Source organism: Ambystoma mexicanum, chromosome 10, assembly GCF_040938575.1.
Source record: "Ambystoma mexicanum isolate Mex_15411 chromosome 10, UKY_AmexF1_1, whole genome shotgun sequence".
Taxonomy (NCBI): Eukaryota; Metazoa; Chordata; class Amphibia; order Caudata; family Ambystomatidae; genus Ambystoma; species Ambystoma mexicanum.
In genome coordinates this window covers 1450772972-1450795593 of record NC_090932.1, presented here as the reverse complement: position 1 = coordinate 1450795593, position 22622 = coordinate 1450772972, and the positions used below count along the sequence as shown (strand labels likewise).

At 47.6% G+C, this 22622-nt stretch overlaps 1 protein-coding gene across 1 annotated transcript in view; it reads right to left on the bottom strand.

Annotated features, from left to right (window-relative positions):
- Positions 1 to 22296, bottom strand: part of LOC138493035 (tropomyosin Tod p 1.0102-like) — a 31388-nt gene extending 9092 nt beyond the window's left edge. Inside the window, exon 1 of the mRNA XM_069620273.1 lies at positions 21887 to 22296. Within this exon, the coding sequence (XP_069476374.1) occupies positions 21887 to 22296 (410 nt within the window). The remainder of the gene's footprint in view (positions 1 to 21886) is intronic.
- Positions 22297 to 22622: the final 326 nt, after the last annotated feature.

The following is a 22622-nucleotide window of genomic DNA, read 5'->3' as shown; positions in this document are numbered from 1 at the left end:
CAATAGGGAAATGGGCCTATACGAGCCACAGTATGCGGGTATTTGCCCTGCTTGGGTATGACGGTTATCTGCACCTACAAAAATGTAGGAGGGCTATCGGCGGCATCTCGTATTGAGTTAAAAAGATTATTCAGCGGGGCCACTAATAGCTCCTGAAACTGCTTATAAAAGTTCAAAATATAGCCATCCTCCGCCAGTGCTTTCCCCGCCTTAAGATGGTTTATAGCTCCCAAGCCCTCTTCCCCCGTAATGTCCGCCTCTAGCAGAGCCTTCTCTCCCTCTCTTAATCTCGGGATGGCAAGGCTCCCCAAGTATTTCTTCCTGTCTTCATCCCTACCAGCCAGGGGCTGCGCATATAAGGCCTCATAAAACTGTGCAAAACAATCAGGCACATTTCCCTAGACATCAGGCAGCTCTTTCCCTTCCCCTGTATGTGTAGGACGGTCCTTTTCACTCTGCGCTCCCGTACTCTGTTGGCCAACAGGGTACTCACCTGGTCCCCCTTTTCATAAACCTCTATTTGGCATAACACATTTTTTTCAATACTTCCCTAATCAACAGTGAATGCAGTTCCTGTCGCTTAGCCCGCATGTTGCCCAACAACCTCCTTCGTTCCACCCTTGGTTACGTTAGTTGCGCCCTCATCCCCAGCAGGTCCTCCCTCAGATTCTCCTCTAGCAGCACCCTCTCCCTTTTCTTTCGAGCCCCCTCCTTTATAAGGAGTCCCCTAAACGTAGACTTGGCCGCCTCACACACCATTTTCCATTGAAACTTTCCCGTCACATTGGTTTTGAAATACTAGTAAAATAAGAATGAAACAATCCCGAGCTGGAAGAAACTCAGAATTTTATTTTGAACACTGTTTCTTTTGGTGCTGACATCCCTACACATTGTATATGTTTTAGTTGTGAGGGCAAGTATAAGTTTTGTACACAGACAGACTTTTAAGTTGAACTTACTGATACAGACTATCCTTAGTTTCTTTAGGTAGGGGAATCCCACTTTAGCATAGGGCAAGTTAGGCCTGAATCCATACTGACATATTAAATAAAGGAATTTTTGCTAAGAAAGTTAATCTGTTGTCTGTGTCTTACTTCATGATGCCTTCACAACACATGTAAATTCCCCAAATCCATCTGAACTACTCTGTTAAAAACACTGTGAGATTTGCAACACCCCTGTGGCAATCTCATGTGCTCGAATCTCTGACCACGATACGTAAATGCTGGTACTGAGAATCGGGTGTAAGGAACAGAGAAAAATGTATTTTTTAAATCAGTTACTGTGAAGTGGGTTGACCCAGTAGAGATGTTACAGAGAATGGCAGCAGAATTCGGTAACCGGAAATTCTGCTTCAATAATATTATTGATGGGGGCGCAAATTCTGGCTCATCGTCCAACTGGACACCTTTGCCTTCTTCACAGGATAGATAGCCGTATTGCATGGGGACACAGAAGGTTGTATTATCCCTTGCTTTAACAATGCCATAATGGTCTCGTAAATCCCTTTGTCTGTTTCCTTAGACGTGGGGTACTGTTTAACCCATGGTAATATCGCGCCGAGTTTCACTTTTATCCTCACTACTTCAACACTCTTTAGCAGACCCACAGCATGAGGATTGCTGGTCCACAAATGATCTACCAAGCGCTGGCATGAATCGCGCGGTAGACACTGTTGCCGACTGTCGGCGGTTGGGATCGATGCCTTCTAAAGGAGGCCCCGAGCGGGAGGTGCTTCACACTGATGATTCGGAAGATTCCGCAAGAGAGCAGTGAATATCCTGGTAATCTGTGGCTGAATACAAGTCAAGGGGAAGAGATGAGAACAGGTCAGAGAGCAGAGTTGCGGAAGAGATGTTAAGTAAACACTGCGTTCATACCGGGGAGGGTGACGCCGGCAAGAGCAGGAAATTGAGAACGGGAGAGCCGCGGGTGACAGAGTGATTTCTATTTTATGGAAAGGAGAGGTAAGGTTAGAATAGAACAAGAAAACAGAACTTTAGCATGGAATTCAAAAGGCACAATACTGCGAACTCACGTAGCGATGTCTATGGATCGTAGCAACACGGAGCATCGCCGTTCGTGGCTCCAAATGAACTTTCTCTGAGACAGGGGGCCGATACTGTTCCAGGCATGCACTAGGAATGCCTGAAATGCTGCAGACACTGCCAGACGTCATCTTGGGGGTATTCCAGAATGCAGAGCAAATCCGTTTCCACTTCTGCCATATAGACCATCAGAACGTATTCCTCATGACATATATTGCTATCTGGGAAGGCAAACCAATTTCAAAGACCATCTCTCCTTTGTTTTCAGTGTCTTCAAACAATTGCTCATCGGACACGTCCCTTAGCGATAATGCCGAATCGATGCGCAGAACTGTGTGCCACTCTTTTCTCCTTCGTCAGCTGTCCCTGAGAGAACCACCCTGTTCTTCTTAATCACTATGCCTCTAAGAGAATTGTAACAATGGTGCTCAGCGTTATTTCCCGCGGCACATCATGCTGAAATAAAAGCTCAAATGGTACTCGCAGGCCTGATTTCTGACCCCCGGGGCCCAACTCAACAAAACCATCACCCCTTAGAGAAACAATGCTGCATGCATGGGAAACCCCCTAATCGCCTTGTGTTGCTTCAAGTAGGTCTGAAAACACGCTGCTTCCCTTACCGGATACAACCCTGGGGTCGAGCATACAATGCATTGCTCCGTGTCGGCAATTGAAATTCGCTACTTGCTCAGGATGCCCCTTCCCTTAAAGATTTGCTCAGGTCCGTACAATACAACAAAGGAGCTGATACATTTTGATTACCCACCTTGATATGAAGATCTTCAGTATAAGGAATCAACAGGACAGCCCCAGAGAATCCCTGCGTGTTCATCATTTTGCCTGACGAGGGGAACTCACCTTCCTTGATAGAAGACTTGGTAGCACCTGTGTCAACCATGAATGAAAATGTTTGGTCACCTACTTGCACACCTACCTAGGGTTCCTCTTTTGGATTGACGGTAATGGTAATGGACAGGACTGGACACATCAGCGATCCCTTTGGGCTGTCCTACTCCTGGTACATATTAGCACCTGGGAGAGAAAAAGGATTTCCCATGAAAACACTTGTTCCAGTGTAGTGCCCAAGTGGTCCTTGGGGCAAAGGATTCTTGTCCCATGTCTGCACCAATGCTTCTACTGGCATGGTTGTTGAGATCCCGAAGGTCTGTGCTGCAACAGTCGATTTGTTCTGGTCAACATGTGCCTGCTGCAATTGCACAGAGCCTGGGGCATATGGCAGGCTATGGGCCTGCATCTGTTGAGCTCCCATGTTGAAGTACACGTGTCCCCAACCTTTCACACAACCAACAATGAATCCAATAAATTCCTCCATAATTATTTCCTGTTGGCCCATTAAACCGGGGATCCATTCCTCCAACCCTGATAAAATGATTCACTTTGCTGTGGAAATCCTCCCCTGGCTCTCAAACCCTCTCATTAGCCTTGGAACGGGAACATACCCGTCTACCCAAACCTGCGTCCTACCCGGTTCACTGTGACCCTGGTGTCCCGATTGCCCCTGCTGTCCCTCCATAGAATTTGATATTACTGCCCCTTCTTACCAAATCTTTGCCAATTTCTTTTGAAATAGCTTAGCGTGTGCTTTTTGTGCCTGCTTTACATTCACCCTCTCTTTTTCCTGTCTTCTCTTGCATAAACGCACAACGTGTGCCTGAATTTCCAGCTAACACTTGGCCTCCATTCCTACCACCTTATCTAAATCGTGCTGGACTTCTTTAGGAAGTCTCTTCTTCATCATATGGTAAACACTCACCACATTCTTGCCCCATGCTTCTCCTGTTTCTGCCCTCCACATCTCCTGAATTAACTGGATGTGTGCAGCAGGATCATCATCCAATTTAATCATTTTAGCTAAAATTCAATTGATATCGGGCGTATCGGGATACATAATCCACGAGGCCCCCCATACCTGTGCCCTAAGATTATTAAAAGCTGCTCCATCATGGGCATTTGTGTCTAACTGAACTCCCGGATACCCCGATATCTTCGAAAGCTCGTCTGACCGCTCCCCTATTAGGGCCGTGAATGTGCTTCTCCAATGCATAAATCTACTTCCCCCCATGCAGTGAGCGAAGGGAGTGTCTTCATCAAGTTATTCTGGTCGATGCATGACCACGGGACATAATACGCCCTTCCCAGACTTTTCTGGAACAACGGAAACTGTGTTATACCTGTTTTTACTGGAGCTTCCCCCATCTCTCCCCTACAACTTAATACAGCCATGAGAGTATCCTGGCACGCCCTATGGCTCCATGGTGTGCTTTCTATCGCTGCTATTGGACTGGGAGGTAGGGTAACACCAACCTGTTCTCCTTGTTCGACATCCAATTCCTCTTCTTCTTCATCATCTACTCCTGCTACTACATCCCCTGACCCTTCTACAGGCACGAAAGCATGATCAGCACTCCCATAGGGTGCCGTCCTCCCTGCTCAGCCCCTGTACCACTGTCAACATGCCTGTCTTCCATATCCACCTCAACCATTCTGATAACCGAGCTGTCCAATCTAACAGGAACCTGCCCATGTTTCCACCTTCCTTCTTCTACATCCCTTACCTATCTTCTCACTTCTTCCCGCTATTCTTCCCTTTGCCGCCATAGCAGCACTACCTCTTCCTCTGGTAGCCTTAGCGCTTCGTTCATTTGTTCCATGTTCTTATGCATAGACCATTCTTCGCAGCCTACCATCTATCCTTGCAGGAAGAGGCCTGACCTCTTCTTTCTCTCTCATTTTCAGTCCTTCTTTCGCTCTTCTGACTACCAGCCTCACTCTTTTGCGCTCCCCCACCCTTAATCTATCTGCTAACCTAGCAGTCGGGGGAGTTATCCCCTTCCTGCTCTCCATTTTCAACCTCTCTGTAGCCCTAACCATTAAAGGAGTTCTCTTTTCACTTTCCTCAAATCCCAGTAGCTGCTGGGGAAAATGGTGGTACAAACTCAGGGTCTGTGTACCCCTCTGCGGACGATAAAGGATACCACCCATATGGAGGCCGTGAAGAAGAAATTCACGTACCCTCCTTTTTTGGCCTGCCCCCAGAATTTCAGCATTATGGCTCTTTCTGCTTTTTTCATACATCCTCCAAAATTAAAAGGTGTTTAACAGCCTCTCTAACTTTGACTTTGAGCCCTTTGTAGTTAAAAAGGTATGCAGGTTCTCCAATATCCTTGTATCATAGGATCCCTCAATAGGCCAAGAACGTATCATTTTCTCCTTACTCTACCGCACCTATTCTCTATGATATTTTAAAATGTTCACCTTATAGCCGGGCAAACACATGACACAAATGATTCAATAGAGTCTCCATATTCCAACCCAAGTCATCAAAGAATAGTTTAACAAAAAGCTGATACCGAGCTGAACCTGCGGCATGAAAGAATGTTCACCCAAGAGCTCCTCCTTAGTTGCACTACATACTCATTCACCGTACCCGTCTATATCACAATGAACTCACTTCACTATTTACTCCAATTCTACTTCTCACTCATACACAGAAGACAGCATTTTATCAAAAACACTCACCGGCCAATATTTCCGAGATATCCCCACCACTCGAGCATAGGATATGTGCAATGCTTTCCACTACGGCACTGCTGCTCTCGCTCTCTTCATCACTAGTGCAATTTTCTCTACTACAAAACCGTCTTTTCTTGACTACACAGTTCGACTAACCAAGAAAAATGAGTTGAAGGGCTCTGCCCGCACAACAAATACAAAAGAATGTCAATGCCTACTTCAGAAAGGTATCTACAGTTGGACATACCCTAAGATACCACCCCACCTTGAGGCGAGGGCTTCAGTCAACCTGACAAGCAAACTAAAGGGTATCAGGACAAGCCTCACACTGGGCATGTAGGGTAAGGTACCTCCTCACACCTCTAAAATAACAAACTAGGTAACAAATATATACAGGGGACTTACAACAAAGAACAGTTCAATGACTCTATCAAAACATCAACTTTTCCAATCTCTGCAACCTCAACTAATTTCACACCCACACTCCATGTATGCCCTTACCAAAAAAACACTTCAATCACAGAAACAACCTCTTTTTTACCTCTATTTACCCATTGCTTTACTCCCCTAAACGTGTACTCACGTGAACCCAAGGTGCTCCGATGTGGTGCTTCGTCAAGACGTCCTGCACAGCTAGGCCGCAGCACCACATCTCTGGGGAGCAGATGAACCTTTAGCCAATATGGTGTCCGCAGAACTATTTTTCACAATGCACGGAAGACTGGTCGCTGGTCGCCTGTGTGTGTGAATGGCCCCCCTCTCCCACTGGTCACCTGTGTGTGTGAATGCCCCCCTCTCCCGCTGGTCGCCTGTGTGTATGAATGCTCCTCCCCTCTCCTACAGGTCGCATGTGTGTGTGAATGGCCCCCCTCTCCCGCTGGTCGCCTGTGTGTGTGAATGCCCCCCCTAAAGGCTCCGTAAAAATGCTGAATGCTTTCCCCCCATCATGCATTTGTGTGCTGTTGCCCACTGACCCTTGACCATGCATTTGTGTGTTGTTCCCGTTATGCAACATGTAACGGGCACCATGTATTTGCCCACCAACCCTCGACCATGCCTGTGTGTGCTGTTGTCAGTATGCAACATGTAACTGGCACCATGTACCTGCCCACTCACCCTCAACCATGCATTTGTATGTTATTGCCGTTATGCAACATGTAACTGGCACCATGTATTTGCCCACTGACCCTCGACCATGCGTTTGTGTGTTGTTGCCGTTATGCAACATGTAACTGCCACCATGTATTTGCCTACCGACCCTCGACCATGCATTTGTGTGTTGTTGCCGTTAGGGATGTAACGGTATAACGGTATACCGTTAAAGATACCGTGAACCACTTAATTGAACAATAATAACCGTCACATTGTTTATACCGGTATACCGTTTATACCGTTTAGTGTGCTTTTCAATCTGATTTGTAAAGGCTGCAGTAAGCAAGTGCTGCGCAGTCTTGTCTTTCACTGTTGGATGTGCCATCTGCAAAGCAGTTTTTTGAGCAGTTTTTAATGACATTTCATAAACCACACGTGCCTGACACAAAATCAATATGTTAGCAATAGGAAGAATAAATACAGTGCCAAGAAGGAAAAAGGTTTATTTTGGATTGTCGGCTTTGGGGTTTATGTATTTATAATGGATGATGTTTGCTTAACATATGACAATGGGGGATTTCCCTGGCTCTATCATTGAATTTACATATAAGTCACACTGCAAAATTCACTAATCTCTGTGGGTAGTCCCTGCTGCCATACCAAAAGGTAACATGTCTGTGATTACTGAACACCTTTTGGGCTGCAAGTAAACTAAAGGCTGCAATGTAAAGAGAGAGTGCGTGTGTGTGTGTATGTATGCGCACAAGCGTATACTACCATCAGCCTCTATTGATCTGTGGCATGCAGGTTATCAAGATGGCAACATGTTCATCTTCACCAGTAGCCAGTGGGTGAGCTAAAAGCCTAAATGACCACTTAAGAAAAGTTATTCAGTTTACTTTGCCAGTCGCAGCAGGGCTCCCCACCCCCCTCCTCCTCTCCACACGTGTGTTTGTGTTTGGTGGAAGCAAGGGGTGGCCTTTCAGTGGAAAGTATGTTGAAAAGCCCAATTCTGGCCTTGGGTGCCTGATTTTGTTTGTGTTGATAAATCTGACAATTTATGACCTTTTAGAAAATATTTGTTAAGATTAGTTAACTCCACCTGCTATACCGTGATAACCATGATATACCGTCATTTGGCAAAAAGGTTATTGTACCGTCATAAAACTAATACCGTGACACCCCTAGTTGCCGTTATGCAACATGTAACTGGCACCATGTATTTGCCCACCGACCCTCGACCATGCATTTGTATGTTATTGCCGTTATGCAACATGTAACTGGCACCATTTATTTGCCCACTGACCCTTGACCAGGCATTTGTTTGTTGTTGCCGTTATGCAACATGTAAGTGGCCCCATGTATTTGCTCAGTGACCCTTGACCATGCATTTGTGTGTTTCTGCCGTTATGCAACATGTAACTGGCACCATGTATTTGCCCACTGACCCATGACAATGCATTTGTGTGTTATTGCCGTTATGTAACATGTAACTGGCACCATGTATTTGCCCACTGACCCATGACAATGCATTTGTGTGTTATTGCCGTTATGTAACATGTAACTGGCACCATGTATTTGCCCACTGTCTCTTGAACATGCGCCTGTTCTCACCCCCACACTGGGGTCCAACAAACTGTATGTCTTTGCTAGCACTCATGTAATGTATATTGTCTGCTTCCCGTTAGCACTTATGTAACCAAGTAAGCCTTCTTAACAGTGCCACGATGCCCGAGAGCAGCTGTGCGCTTTACAAATGCAAATAAATAAATTTTTAAAAAGACTGGTCCACGTCGTGAGGTGCTGCAGGTGAGGGGTGTGGACAGAAGAACCCCAATGTCTCGGAATGCCTGGGCTCCTACCTGGCTCACCAAATGTGCAGATGGGCCTTTAATAACCTCAACCCAAACAGACCCACCACTTAAGAAGCAAGAACAGTTGTACATTAAGCAAGTTTATTGTACAAAGCTCTGGGGAGCGGTTAGATGGTGTTGCAGGACCAAACTAACCCAAGTCTCAACAATACCACCTCAGTTCACATCTTTTCTACAGTTTTCCAACAGTTAAAACACTCCCAAATACATTATTGCAGTCCATCCTGTGAGGAACCTGAGGGTTTCCTCACTTCTTTTTCCCCTGGATCCTCCTCTCAGGTGGCCTGGGAAAGGTCATTGCTTTTGGATCCCGACCCTGGGGATGAATATGCAAGGGAAGATCCCCTGTGTGGAGGGAACTTGGGGAGTGTGGAGAGGATGTCCTTAGGTGAGACATGGTATCCCCTTTCCCTTTTCACAACAAACCCTCTATCCCTAAAGCCTTTGTAGGCTATTGTCAATTCTTTCCTTTTTCTTCCTTCCAAACTGTCCCCCAGAAACATCACTTTAGTACTGGGATGAGGAAGAGACCAATTAGAAGGACATATCCTCATTTGACTAATACACTCACATATCAGAGACAAAACAGAGTTCTAAATACTGATTTTATTAAATCAGACAGTTCCACCACCACTCTGGTACTGAGACGAAGAAGAGGGCTATGGAGGCATAACGGTGGAACAACCAGGCATGTCCGCCTAATGGAGTTCTCCATTGCCAGGCAATTGAATTCAATGAGCCACACGTGGGGTCACTTAACACACCTGATGGATATATAAATGCTTGCCACTTTGAGAGAAAGGGAAGGCAGAGCTGGCTGGTGAGAAGGAAGCTGGAAACCCAGGTGCCAGAGGCAATGTTGTGCAGGAGAAACATGCCAGGCCATGGTCGGATATGAGCGGGTCTGGAGGTCCTGTTACCTTCCTGAACGGTCCGAGCAGCAGGAGCTGTGGAACTCTCATTAATCCCAACTGCCGCCGCAAGAAACCAGGAGAGCAAGCAGTGATCTCTGTGGATGCTGCGAGGGAGAGGTGCAGTCTGGGGAAGCAGGGAAGCTGAAGAAGCCTTGAGAAGCCTGTCACGAAGGACGCCAAGCAGAAGGAAGCTGCCATGTGCGACCAGTGAGTGTAAAGTAGTGACACACCCATACCGGGGTGCTTTGGTAACGCATAACAAAGTCCTTTTTGAATGCTGAACAAACTGAATGTAATTAAAAGTACTTTGAAATGTCGAAGCAAGTACTTTTAGAATACTGAGTGAACTGAAAGTTAATGAAAGCACTTTTTTTAAAATTTGTTTTTATTAGGCATTTTTCAAACACATAATATTAGGTCATTGACCGTCATGGCAATATCAACCCCCCTCCCCCATCATTTCTGTCTCTTGTAGCAGATGACCTAAGGAAGTGGAATCCCTGTGCGTATAAATCAGTTACTCATAGGCTTCGAGGAAGGGAGCCCATTCCATTTCTTTGTTCTGTAGGTGGTCGTGTAGGAGGCTTGTTATATTTTCCATTTCGTAAAGGTCTTTGGCTTTTCCTGCCCAGGTAGCCTCAGTCGGGAGAGCGGGCAGTTTCCAGCTGATTGTGATGCACGCCCTCGCCGCCAGTAACAGAAAGTGCGTCATGTGAGGCATCTTTTTCCATCGCTCTTCTTGCTGTTCCAGGCCAAATAGGACCAGGTTGGGGTCCAGGTCTCTGGGGAACCCTTCAATCTTTCTGATCCACGCTCCAATATGCTTGTGACTTTGGGCAGGCCCACCACATGTGCCAGTAGTCCGCCAGGGCACCACATCCCCTCCAACACATAGGACTCGTTTGAACGAACATTTTCGAAAGTCTCTTTGTATCAAATTGCCACCTGTGTAATCATTTTATACCGTGGAGTTTATATTGGGCTGAGATCGACGTTTTGTGTGCTGTCCTGCACACCAAGGACCATAAGTTGCCTGTCATCGGGCCCATATCTTTCTCCCATCTTTTTTAGAGACTCTCTGTTTTGGTTCCCTTCGCCTCGTTGAGCGCCATGTATAATTTTGAAATGAGTCCTCTGGTGTAGGACGATTTACTCAGGATTTTTTCCAGGTGGGGTGAGGTCTCTCATAAGATTACCCTTCCATTTCATTGCCGTCAGGCTGCCCTTTAATTGGAGGAATTTGAACACATCTAGTGGACCCATCTGTAGTCCTGTCTCCAGATCCTGAATTGATATCCACCCCTTGGCTTTTATTAACTGGCCTACCCTTTCAAGCCCCACTTCATACCATTACTGGAACCGTAGCGGTTCTGTGATTCCGTCGCGAATCGGTGGGGCCCAGATACAGCTCATGGGCGATGACCACGTTGTGAGTCCCTTCATTTCTCCATTCCGCCACCATAGCCGCAGGAGAGTGCCCATTGCAAAGTGATCAATGACACTATTCAGGAAGGAGTTCTTCGGGGCCCATAGCCACTCTCCTAGCGAGACCGGTCTCATTCTGTAGTTTTCAATGGCTACCCATTGTTTTCGCTTATCTCCTCGTAGATTGGGGACTATGGCCCTAAAATGGGGTGCTCGGTAGTAGGTGTACATATCGGGGCTCCGTTCCCCCCCTTTCCTTTGGTTGGGTCGGCGTAGCGTATGATATTCTATAATTTTTCCCTTGCCACAGGAATCTACGTAACATTTTCTTTATTTCTGCAAAGTGGGATCCCGGTATGGCAATGGGGAGCATTTGGTATTAGTATAGTAGTTTCCGGACCTCTACCATTTTTATGGCGTTTAGCCGCCCCAGCCAGGATATTGTCAATTTAGCCCATATGGTTAGGTCTTTAGATATCTCATTTAACAGGGGGGGCAGGTTGAGGTCGTACAGTTTTTCGGTAGTCCTTGTGATGTTGATTCCCAGGTATCGTAGACTTTGACGTGAGGTAGGTATTCCTCCCATGATTGCGATGGCTCTGTCTTGGTGTTCTGGGGCCTTGTAGAGAAAAAGTGTTGATTTGTCGGGGTTGACTTTCAGCCCAACCCATCTGCCAAAGTCTTGGATTGTTTTCGTGACATTGGGGACATCCCATTGTGGGTTTGCAAGGTAGAGGAGAATGTTGTCCGCAAACATCGCTAATTTGTATTCATTCTCCTGTCATGATGCCTACCTCCAAGGAGCCAGGTCCGACCCAGCAACCCCAGAGGCAGGCATCATTTCCCCCAGGGAAGTGCCAGCAGGCCCAAGCTGGGGCCCTTTGGACACAGTCTTGGCGCCTTAGGCGCCAGGCTCATGTTGGACCCCTGTCCTGGCGCCTTAGGCGCCAGGCTCATAAAGCTAGACATGTGTTCAAGTGTTTTAAGGTGCACTTACCTGATGCAGACCATGCTGCTACATCCAGGGCCTCTTGAGGCCTGAATGGAACTACTTTACCTGTGGAACTACTTTCCCCTGGGTGTGGTCAGGGAAGGATACATACCTGATCGGTGGAAGGATACATACCCGGAACTTCAACCAAAGCTATTTAAACCACGCCCGATCAGCAACTCACGCTTCGCGTTGTTCTGCTCCTCGCAGCTGGACGCTCACCGTGTCAGCTCCTGCATCTGGACTTCAGCCACGCCTGTCAGCATCCTGGGTCACCTGCTAAGAGAGAATTGGAAAGAAAGAAGACCTTACCTGCTAAAGCTGCATCACGGAGACTTCACACCGACGATCCTGAAAGGGAAGACATCATTTTAAAAGCATTTCGCTTCGATCGCTGCAGCGCTGCATTTCACTCACCTTTCCTGGGCACCTCCATCTTCAGCAGCGATCATCCGGATCCGCAGCCACTTCCCAGAGCCTAGAGAGAAAAAGACAAGAACACAAGGTGAGAGAAGGAAGGGAATAGGAAAAGCTCAGTTTCCTTCTAAGACTTACCTGTTGGGTCATTCCCATTTCATTTCGGGTCCTGCCACTTCCTGGCATTCCGGACCCCGGCCCCTATGGGGAAAAAAGACAAAGACATTGAATGAGCGAATGCAAAGACATTACCCGAACGCTCATCCAGAACTTACCTGTTATTTACTGGAACTGCACGTTTCACTTCGGGTCGGCGCCATATCTCTGGCATTCCGAACCCCGGCCGCTAAGGGGAAAAAGACATAAGCATTAGCGCTTGCTGCAAAAAGACAATGAACATTATTATTAAGCTTGAACTTTTGAACTTGCTACAGAACTCTTACAGCGCTTTACCTGAATAGTCAAGCTTATGTGAACTCCCATCAAACCTCAATCCAGTGAAGTAACTGGGTTTCAACGCGCCCCTGCATCAGAAGCAGGATGGAGAACTCATCCTTCCAGACCCTAAGGTGAGACTTCACGGGGAATCAAGGAAGGGTATTGTGGAGGGTTGGAAGGGAGTGGGAGGCTTGAGCTTTATTCCGTCAGTAGGTAATACTCCCTTTTCACGGACAGGGGAATATTCCTGCGAGCCAGTGAGTCCATCTTCAGAGTCCTGCGCTTCACCATAGAAGAAGCATCAGCACTCGAAGCCAGACCTGCGCCTCCGTGGGAATCAGGTGAGCGTGACAGAACGCGAAGCCTACCCACAATTTCCCACCCGGGCGCTATGGAGACTTCCGAGACAGATTAGCTGGCCCAGCTTTTGGGGGAATTACGGGCAGAAGTGCACTCAGACCGCCAGGAGACTAACGCTCTCAAAAGAGAACTGATCCTATCCAAGGAAAGAACAGATGACCTGGCCAAAAGGTTATTGCAGGCCCAGGCAGGGCACACTCCTTTACCTAATTCCGGAGATACTTCCACATCAATGGGTTTGAATAACCCGGTACAAATCAATTTACCTGGACACATGCCTTTGGCCCCGCCTGAACGTTTTGCGGGGGATCCCAAGAAATATGCCGTCTTTATGAACCAATGTCGTTTACACTTTCTATGCAGACCCGGGGCCTTCCCTAACGACCAGACCAAGGTAGCCTTTATACTATCTTACCTCAGTGGCAGTGCTGCCGATTGGTCTATTCCATTGGTAAATCAGGATGATCCCATTCTCCAGAATTTTCAGGGTTTCCAGGCCAGCATGGAAAGATTGTTTGCTCGACACTCTCAAGGACAGGCCCTTGATAACGAACTGCTATCCTTACGACAAGGTAATCAGGATCTTCTGTCCTACGTTGCCACCTTTAATAGACTGGTTGTGGAAACTGGATGGCCAGAAAACAAAAGGATCACATTGTTTCATCGAGGTCTGCGCGGAGAGCTTAAGGATGTTCTAGCTCAGATAGTAGATCCACCCCAGGTCTGTGCAGACTACATAGACTTGGTGGTTCAACTTGATCACAGACTTCAAAATAGAAAAGCAGATCGGTTCAAGTACAAAACCCGAGTACCGATCAAAACCCACGCTAACTCCAAGAGTACCGATGTAGCCGAACCTATGCAAATCGGCGGTGTTAAAGGACCATTAACACAGAAGGAACGAGAGAGAAGGCGGCAAATGCAACTTTGCCTGTATTGCGGGACTTCCGGTCACTTTCTTCAAAATTGTCCGGTTAAACCACCTAAGAAGGTGGTTGGAGCCACTGATAACGATTTATTGACACCTGATTCGGGAAACGACCTAGCCCGACAAGCGTAGGGGTCCGCTTGCCGAGCTTGAAAACAAACTCTTTGACCTCGCATTTTGTCATGCCAATGGTGCTCGTGGACCCAAAACAGCTTCAGCTGTTGCATGCTATAAAAGCATACATCGACAGTGGAGCTATTGGAAATTACATAGACCGTGAATTGGCTTCCAGGATTAAGCTCCCTCTCCGCCCGAAAGTAACCCAAGATGTCATTACTACAGTTGATGGAACCGAAATAGCCTCAGGGCCTGTAACGCATTCCACTGTTGAAATGACACTGGTGGGTCAGGATGGACATCGGGAAGCAATCGTGTTTGATGTGATCAAGGCCCCACAATTTCAAGTAATTCTTGGAATTCCTTGATTAGAAACACATAATCCCAGAATTGACTGGCGAGCAAAGAAGATAAGTTTTCCTGATTGTGAGCCAACTTGTTACCCAAGAAATCCAGTTAATGGGTCTAGCCTCAGCAACTTCCACCCCTGTACAGCTACCGTCAGAATACCAAGAATTCCAAGACGTTTTTCGGAAGGAACAGGCTAACACGTTACCTCCCCATCGGTCTTATGATTGCCAAATCGATCTGGTACCCAATGCTCAACTACCTTGTAGTAGGATTTATGCTCTTACGGAACCTGAGAACCTACATTTGCGTCAGTATTTAGATCAGTACCTAGCCAATGGTTTTATTCGCCCGTCCAAGGCTCCTGTCTCCTCAGCTCTGTTCTTCGTGCCGAAAAAAGAGGGCGACCTTAGAACATGTATTGACTATCGCGCCCTAAATCAAATAACGATTAAGAATCGTTATCCTCTGCCCCTGATCCCTGAGCTGATCGACCAGGTGAAAGACGCTTGTGTGTACACCAAGTTAGATCTCCGAGGAGCTTATCACCTGGTGCGTATAAAAGAAGGCGACGAATGGAAGACTGCATTCCGCACCAAATTTGGGCTCTTCGAATATCAGGTGATGCCCTTCGGTTTGTGCAATGCACCTGCCGCCTTTCAGTACTTTATGAATGATGTTTTTCGGGAACTTATCGACGTCTGTGTCATTGTTTATATTGACGACATCCTGGTGTACTCCTCTTCAGAATCCGATCACAGAAAACATGTTAGGGCAGTTCTTGAGAAATTGCGCCAGCACAGACTATTTGCAAAGCTCGAAAAATGCGTTTTTCATACCACAGAAGTGGAGTTTCTCGGATTCATCCTGACACCTCAAGGAGTCTGAATGGACTCGCAAAAGGTGGACGCCATCCTCAAATGGCCATCTCCTAACTCGGTGAAGGGAGTTCAGAGCATGCTCGGCTTCGCCAATTTCTATCGAAGATTCATCCCGGAATTCTCCCGAACAGTCCAACCCATCACAGCTCTCCTAAAGAAGAACAAACGCTTTGAATGGACTCTTGAGGCCGAACAAGCCTTTCAGGACCTGAAAACCAAATTCACCTCTCCACCTATATTGAAGCACCCACACCCAGATCTCCCTTACATTGTGGAAACCGACGCATCCAGTTCGGCCATGGGAGCTTCCTGTCGCAAAGAGACCCAGAAACTAACCAACTACACCCTGTGGCCTTTTGGTCCAGGAAATGTTCTCCTCCTGAAATCAACTAAGCAATTACCGACAAAGAGTTACTGGCTATTAAATCTGCTTTCAAGGCTTGGCGTCACTACCTTCTCGGGGCAAGACACACCATCACCGTAATTACGGACCACAGAAATCTACAGTATTTAAAGACGGCCAAGGCTCAATCTTCATGACAACTCCGATGGGCTCTATTCTTTGCGGAATCTGATTTTGTAATTACCTATCGCCCTGGCTGCAAGAATGGTAAAGCGGACGCCTTATCCCGGATTGGCATGGAAGAACCCAATTCGAGTTTAGAACCTGTGCCAATCATACCTGAACAAAGAATCTTAGGCCTAACTTCATTGCAAACTATTGAGGACATCCAAATGCAAGTAAAACAACTTCTAGACTCTTCAGCCTTACTGGAATGGAGTCAAAAGGGTCCTCATTACACCGTTAAGGATGACTTACCCTACTTCCAGGAGCGGTTGTTTCTGCCTAGTAAAGAATTGCAAGAACTTGTTATTGCCCATCATCATGAATCATTAATGGAAGGACACCCTGGTATCGCTAAAACGGAGGAAAAAATCAAACGCCACTTCTGGTGGCCTTCTTGGAGAAAAGACATAAAGTCTTTTGTATTGTCTTGCGGAATTTGCGCCCAAAACAAGGGTCAAAAGAAAAGGCCAGCCGGCCTACTTCAACCCTTGGATATTCCACCGGCACCATGGCACACCTTGTCAATGGACTTTATAACTGACCTGCCTCCTTGTGCTGGTTACAACACTATCCTTGTAATTGTGGATCTATTCTCCAAAATGGCCCACTTTATCCCTTTAAAAGGTTTGCCTTCAGCTTCCACCTTGGCCAAGGAATTTCTGGAGAATATAGTTTGCATACATGGTTTCCCTTCCGTATTAGTCTCGGATCGTGGAAGTCAATTTATCTCCCATTTGTGGAAGAAGTGTTGCCAACTAGCACAAATAGATGTGCGGCTATCCACCAGCCACCACCCCCAGACCGACGGACAAACCGAGAGAACCAATCAGACTCTCGAGCAATATCTTCGGTGCATGTTACACCAATCCGAGTTAAATTGGAAAGACATCCTTTGGATCGCAGAATATGCATACAACAATTCAGTGCATTCTGGAACCGGACAAACTCCTTTTTATACTTTGTATGGTCATCATCCTCGGACCTCTGATCTAGATCCACCTCTGACCCTGGAAATGCCCGCAGTAAATCATCTGCATTCCACAATAACCCGAGCCTTCAAAGAAGCTGCAACTCATTTACAGCAAGCCAAGAAAAAGTATAAAGAAAACGCTGATTTGCACCGAAGTAAAACTCCTCCTTACCAAGTAGGAGATCAGGTATGGCTAGCAACGAAACATTTACCCCTCAAGGGCCCGTGAACCTTCAATCCCAGATTCATAGGACCTTATCCCATCAAGGCTATAATCAATCCCGTGGCCTTTAAACTGGGTTTACCGTCTAACATGCCTATTCATCCAGTTTTTCATGCATCACTTTTGAAGCCAGTACAACCAGGGACCCGACTGTCCAAGCCTCCAGACCCAGTTCAAATTGAAGGGGAATTAGAATTCGAAATTAAAGACATTTTAGACTCCAAGGTGTTAAAGTCCAAACTCTTCTATCTTGTTGACTGGAAGGGATATGGACCTCAGGAGAGATCGTGGCAGCCTAGTAACCATGTTCACGCACCTCGATTAATACAAAGGTTCCACCTGAGATTTCTGAACAAGCCAAAACCCCCAGAGGGAACAACCTTGGGAGGGGCCTTGAGGGGGGTACTGTCATGATGCCTACTTCCAAGGAGCCAGGTCCGACCCAGCAACCCCAGAGGCAGGCATCATTTCCCCCAGGGAAGTGCCAGTGGGCCCAAGCTGGGGCCCTTTGGACACAGTCCTGGCGCCTTAGGCGCCAGGCTCATGTTGGACCCTGTCCTGGTGCCTTAGGTGCCAGGCTCATAAAGCTAGACATGTGTTCAAGTGTTTTAAGGTGCACTCTTGAGGCCTGAATGGAACTACTTTACCTGTGGAACTACTTTCCCCTGGGTGTGGTCGGGGAAGAATACATACCTGATCGGTGGAAGGATACATACCTGGAACTTCTTCCAAAGCTATTTAAACCACGCCCGATCAGCAACTCACGCTTCGCGTTGTTCTGCTCCTCGCAGCTGGACGCTCACCGTGTCAGCTCCTGCATCTGGACTTCAGCCACGCCTGTCAGCATCCTGGGTCACCTGCTAAGAGAGAATTGGAAAGAAAGAAGACCTTACCTGCTAAAGCTGCATCACGGAGACTTCACACCGACGATCCTGAAAGGGAAGACATCATTTTAAAAGCATTTCGCTTCGATCGCTGCAGCGCTGCATTTCACTCACCTTTCCTGGCACCTCCATCTTCAGCAGCGATCATCCGGATCCACAGCCACTTCCCAGAGCCTAGAGAGAAAAAGACAAGAACACAAGGTGAGAGAAGGAAGGGAATAGGAAAAGCTCAGTTTCCTTCTAAGACTTACCTGTTGGGTCATTCCCATTTAATTTCGGGTCCTGCCGCTTCCTGGCATTCCGGACCCCGGCCCCTATGGGGAAAAAAGACAAAGACATTGAATGAGCGAATGCAAAGACATTACCCGAACGCTCATCCAGAACTTACCTGTTATTTACTGGAACTGCACGTTTCACTTCGGGTCGGCGCCATATCTCCGGCATTCCGAACCCCGGCCCCTAAGGGGAAAAAGACATAAGCGTTAGCGCTTGCTGCAAAAAGACAATGAACATTATTATTAAGCTTGAACTTTTGAACTTGTTACAGAACTCTTACAGCGCCTTACCTGAATAGTCAAGCTTATGTGAACTCCCATCAAACCTCAATCCAGTGAAGTAACTGGGTTTCAACGCGCCCCTGCATCAGAAGCAGGATGGAGAACTCATCCTTCCAGACCCTAAGGTGAGACTTCACGGGGAATCAAGGAAGGGTATCGTGGAGGGTTGGAAGGGAGTGGGAGGCTTGAGCTTTATTCCGTCAGTAGGTAATACTCCCTTTTCCCGCACAGGGGAATATTCCTGCGAGCCAGTGAGTCCATCTTCAGAGTCCTGCGCTTCACCATAGAAGAAGCATCAGCACTCGAAGCCAGACCTGCGCCTCCGTGGGAATCAGGTGAGCGTGACATCTCCCCTATGGTCACTGCATTTTCTCTTCTGATGTTGTTACTCAATGGCTCCATAGATATGGCGTATAAGAGCGGTGAGAGGGGGCAACCCTGTCTGGTCCCTCGCGAGAAGGCAATTTCTCTCGATACAGTGTTGTTGATGACCACTTTCCCTCTTGGGTTCCTGTATAGAGCTTGGATCCCTCTCATCAGCGCTTCCCAAAAACCCATGTTGCTCAGCACAACCCACAGGAACTCCCCTTCTACCCTGTCAAAGGCTTTCTCGGAGTCCATGCTTAGGAGGGCTTGGTTTCCTTCGATTGCCCCTGTGTGTTCTATTATGTCCAGAGTTTTCCGCATTGCGTCCACTCCCTGCCTGTCCTTTATGAAGTCCAGGATGGATCAGGCGGGGCATGATGTCTTCCATGCGGGTCGCTAGCACACTGGTGTATACTTTCGCATCCGCATTCAGGAGCGATATTGGTCGGTACGACTTGCAACATTTGGTGTCCCTCCCCGTCTTGGGAATTACTACTATACGCGCGGTTGAGAACGAATGAGGAGCATGGCCTGCCTCTCTTATGTGATTAAACAGTGTGGACATGTGAGGGGAAAGCGTGTCTGCGAACTGTTTGTAAAACCCCATAGTGAATCCATCTTCTCCTGGGGCCCCTCCCGGTGGGAGACTTTTAATAGCTGCCTCGACTTCCTCTGGTGTGATGTCTGACTCAAGCAAGGCTTGCTCGGATTCTTTGAGACGAGTGAGACCTGCCGCCTCTATGCATACTTTCATCTCCCTCCCTGACTTGCCCCCCTCTGTAGTGTAAAGCTTTTCATAAAAGTTGGCGAATTGGCCCGCTATTTCCTTTGGCGCTCGCACCGGGGCCCCCTCTTCTGTTTGGATTACTTCAATCTACATATCTGCTCTTTGGGTCTGCAGTCTGGTGGCTAACATTCTGTCAGCCTTGTCTCCCTTTTCATAGGAGGTCTGTTTCAGGAACCTTAACTTACTTATTACATAACCCTTTCCCAGGGCTTTCAGTTCCTTCCATTTTCCTTTAAGGGATGTCAGGTGTTCCTCACGGTACGTGCCCTGTGCATGCAGTCTCCCTTCTAGCTCCACAATTTCACCCCTCAGTTTGTCTTCCAGCAGTTTACGTTCTCTCCTCTGCCTAGCCCCTTCTCTAATGCGGTGCCCCCTCCACACCGCGTTGCCCGCCTCCCATACCCTGTTTGTGTTCACCTCCCTGTTACTATTGATCTGGAAGTATTCGTCTATCGCTTTACTAAGCTCTTGTGCATACATTTTGTCCCGCCACAAGGAATCATTATATCTCCATCTTGTGTCTCTGCGGCCCACCCCCTCCAATTCTAGGAATGTTACAACCATGTCATGATACGACCAAGCAACCGGTCGTATAGTGCTGTCATGAACTCAAGATTGGTTTTATTTGTCGATCAATAAATAATCGATCCTGGTGAAAGTGTTGTGCACTTCTGACATGAATGTGTTACCCCTTTTCCCAGGGTTGCAGTACCTCCAGAAATCAACTAGCCCCTCCACCTCAAGTGTGGATGCAAACCTACCATGCTCCTCCCTCATGACACTCTTGCTCCTTATCCTTGTCTGTTGTCTATCCATTTGGGGATCCGCCCATGTATTAAAGTCCAGGTGGTTCCCGCTCTCCTTAAGGGATGCTAATGCACCTTCATTGAATGGACCCTGCCCTTGATAGGGCGCGTACACCCCTACTAGCGTGATTTGGGAGATTTCCCATGTGCCCCGGATTATAAGGCGTCTGCCTTCATGTGAAGGCTCCACTGTTGGGTTCTGTAGCCTAAGTCTGTTGCTGAGGAGGATTCCCACTCTGCCCTTTTTGGGATCCCCTGAAGCCCAGAATGCTTGTCCCACCATTCTGCCCCTGAGCGCTCGTTCCTCTCCCACCTTGAGTCTAGTCTCTTGAATGAATAGGATGTCGAGCTCTGCTCTTTTGAACTCTCTAACCAGTAGGGATATCTTAGTTGGTGAGTTGAGCCCCTTTACGTTCATAGTACCCCAAGTAGCTCTCCGCAGACGGGCTATAGTGCTGTCCCTTCCCACTAGGTCAGATCCCATACTGCTGGATAGTAAAGCTCCTTTCTGTCTATGTGCTGCTGGCCCCTCCCTGGTTTCCATGCTTCCCTGTCGATTTTGCTAATCCTTCTGTTTCCCCCTTACCCCCTCCCGCTACCATAACCGTAACTGTCCCCCGGCTGGTGCAAACCACCCCAACACCGGGTTCCGGACCAGTCATTTGATTCCCAAGGCCTATGTCGCTCCCCACCTCCCCCCTTAACCGTGAAACTTGTTAAACTTGTCAACTGAACCATAGCCATTGAGGATGTCTCAAGTCCTTTCACCCTCACCCCGACCTCAGTGAGGGTGAAATCAGACCCTTCTATTTTACTTTTACCTTGTTCTCATATGTCGAGCTGTTTAGGGTGGCGCAAGTCTGTGTGTTGTGGCGCACTTGAGCTCCTCTTCTCGTAGCTTTTCACTGAGGCTTTGCTGGTGAGACTGGACTCGGTTTGAAGTATTTTCTCCCTCCCTTGCCCCTCCTCTGTCTCTGTGGCATTTTTGTCCGGCTGATCCTCTGTGATGACTGGGAACCTGAGGGGCCTGCGGGCCCTCTGACTCCTTTCTTATTTTCCAGATTGTTCAAGATCTGCTTTGCCTCCTCCGGCTTTGTGATCCTATAGTCTTCCCCTTTACATTCAAAGGTCAGGTCAAATGGGGATCCCCTTCTATAACTAATTGATTGGTCCACGAGCCACATGGTCAGGGGCCTGCATGCTCTCCCTCTCGCAAGTGTGAAGCTGGATAGGTCTTGAAAGATTTTTTATTTGAGAACCTTGGAAAGCAATGTCATGCTTTTGCTTCGTCCTTGCGAGGATCTCTGTTTTTTCTTTGTACCTCAGAAATGTAACTACAATTGAGCAGGGGCCTTTACCAAATATCCTGCCCCCTCTGTGGGCTCTTTCGATGGACACTTTTACCCCCCTCTTCTTCGAACAATTGGTTTGTTATGTCCTGGACTGTTTTTTTCACTGGCTGGGGGGTTTCACCATCCTTCTCCTCTAATCCGAGTACCTTCAAGTTTAGTCTCCTTTCCCTGTTTTCCATGTCATCGATTTTGAGGGCAAGTCCCTCCTCCTTTAGTTCAATGTCTGTCATCCTGGCATTTAGGTTCATCTCTATTAAGTCCACATTGGTTTGAATGTGCTTGAGATTCTCGACTTTGCCTTCTATAATGTCCACTTTCCCTCGTACTTCGGAAATGGAGGTTTGGATGTCCGATCGAAGTGCTTTGATTTCCGCCAGGATTCCTGCAATGTCGTCTTTGGTGGCTACTGTGGCCATTGTGTCTGTCCTTTTTAGTGGGTTCTGCACGTTATTTTTAGCTGATCTTCTGTATTGCTTCAGCCTTTCGATGCACCCCTCTGTGTGCGTGTGTGACTCGCTGTTTACCTCCAATGAGGATGTCCCCTTGGGGGCTTGTGCTGATCGTCCCACCAAATTCACGCTGTGTTCCAGTGCCACTTCTGGCTTCAGTTTGAGCTTGTCGCCTGGGTGCTGCCTCTTGCTGGCCCCGCTTTCCGACTCTCTATCCTGTACGGTCCCTAGCATTCATTCAGATTGGTGCCACCTTCAGACAGACTCCCATGGCCCCCCCTTTCTCGACCTTC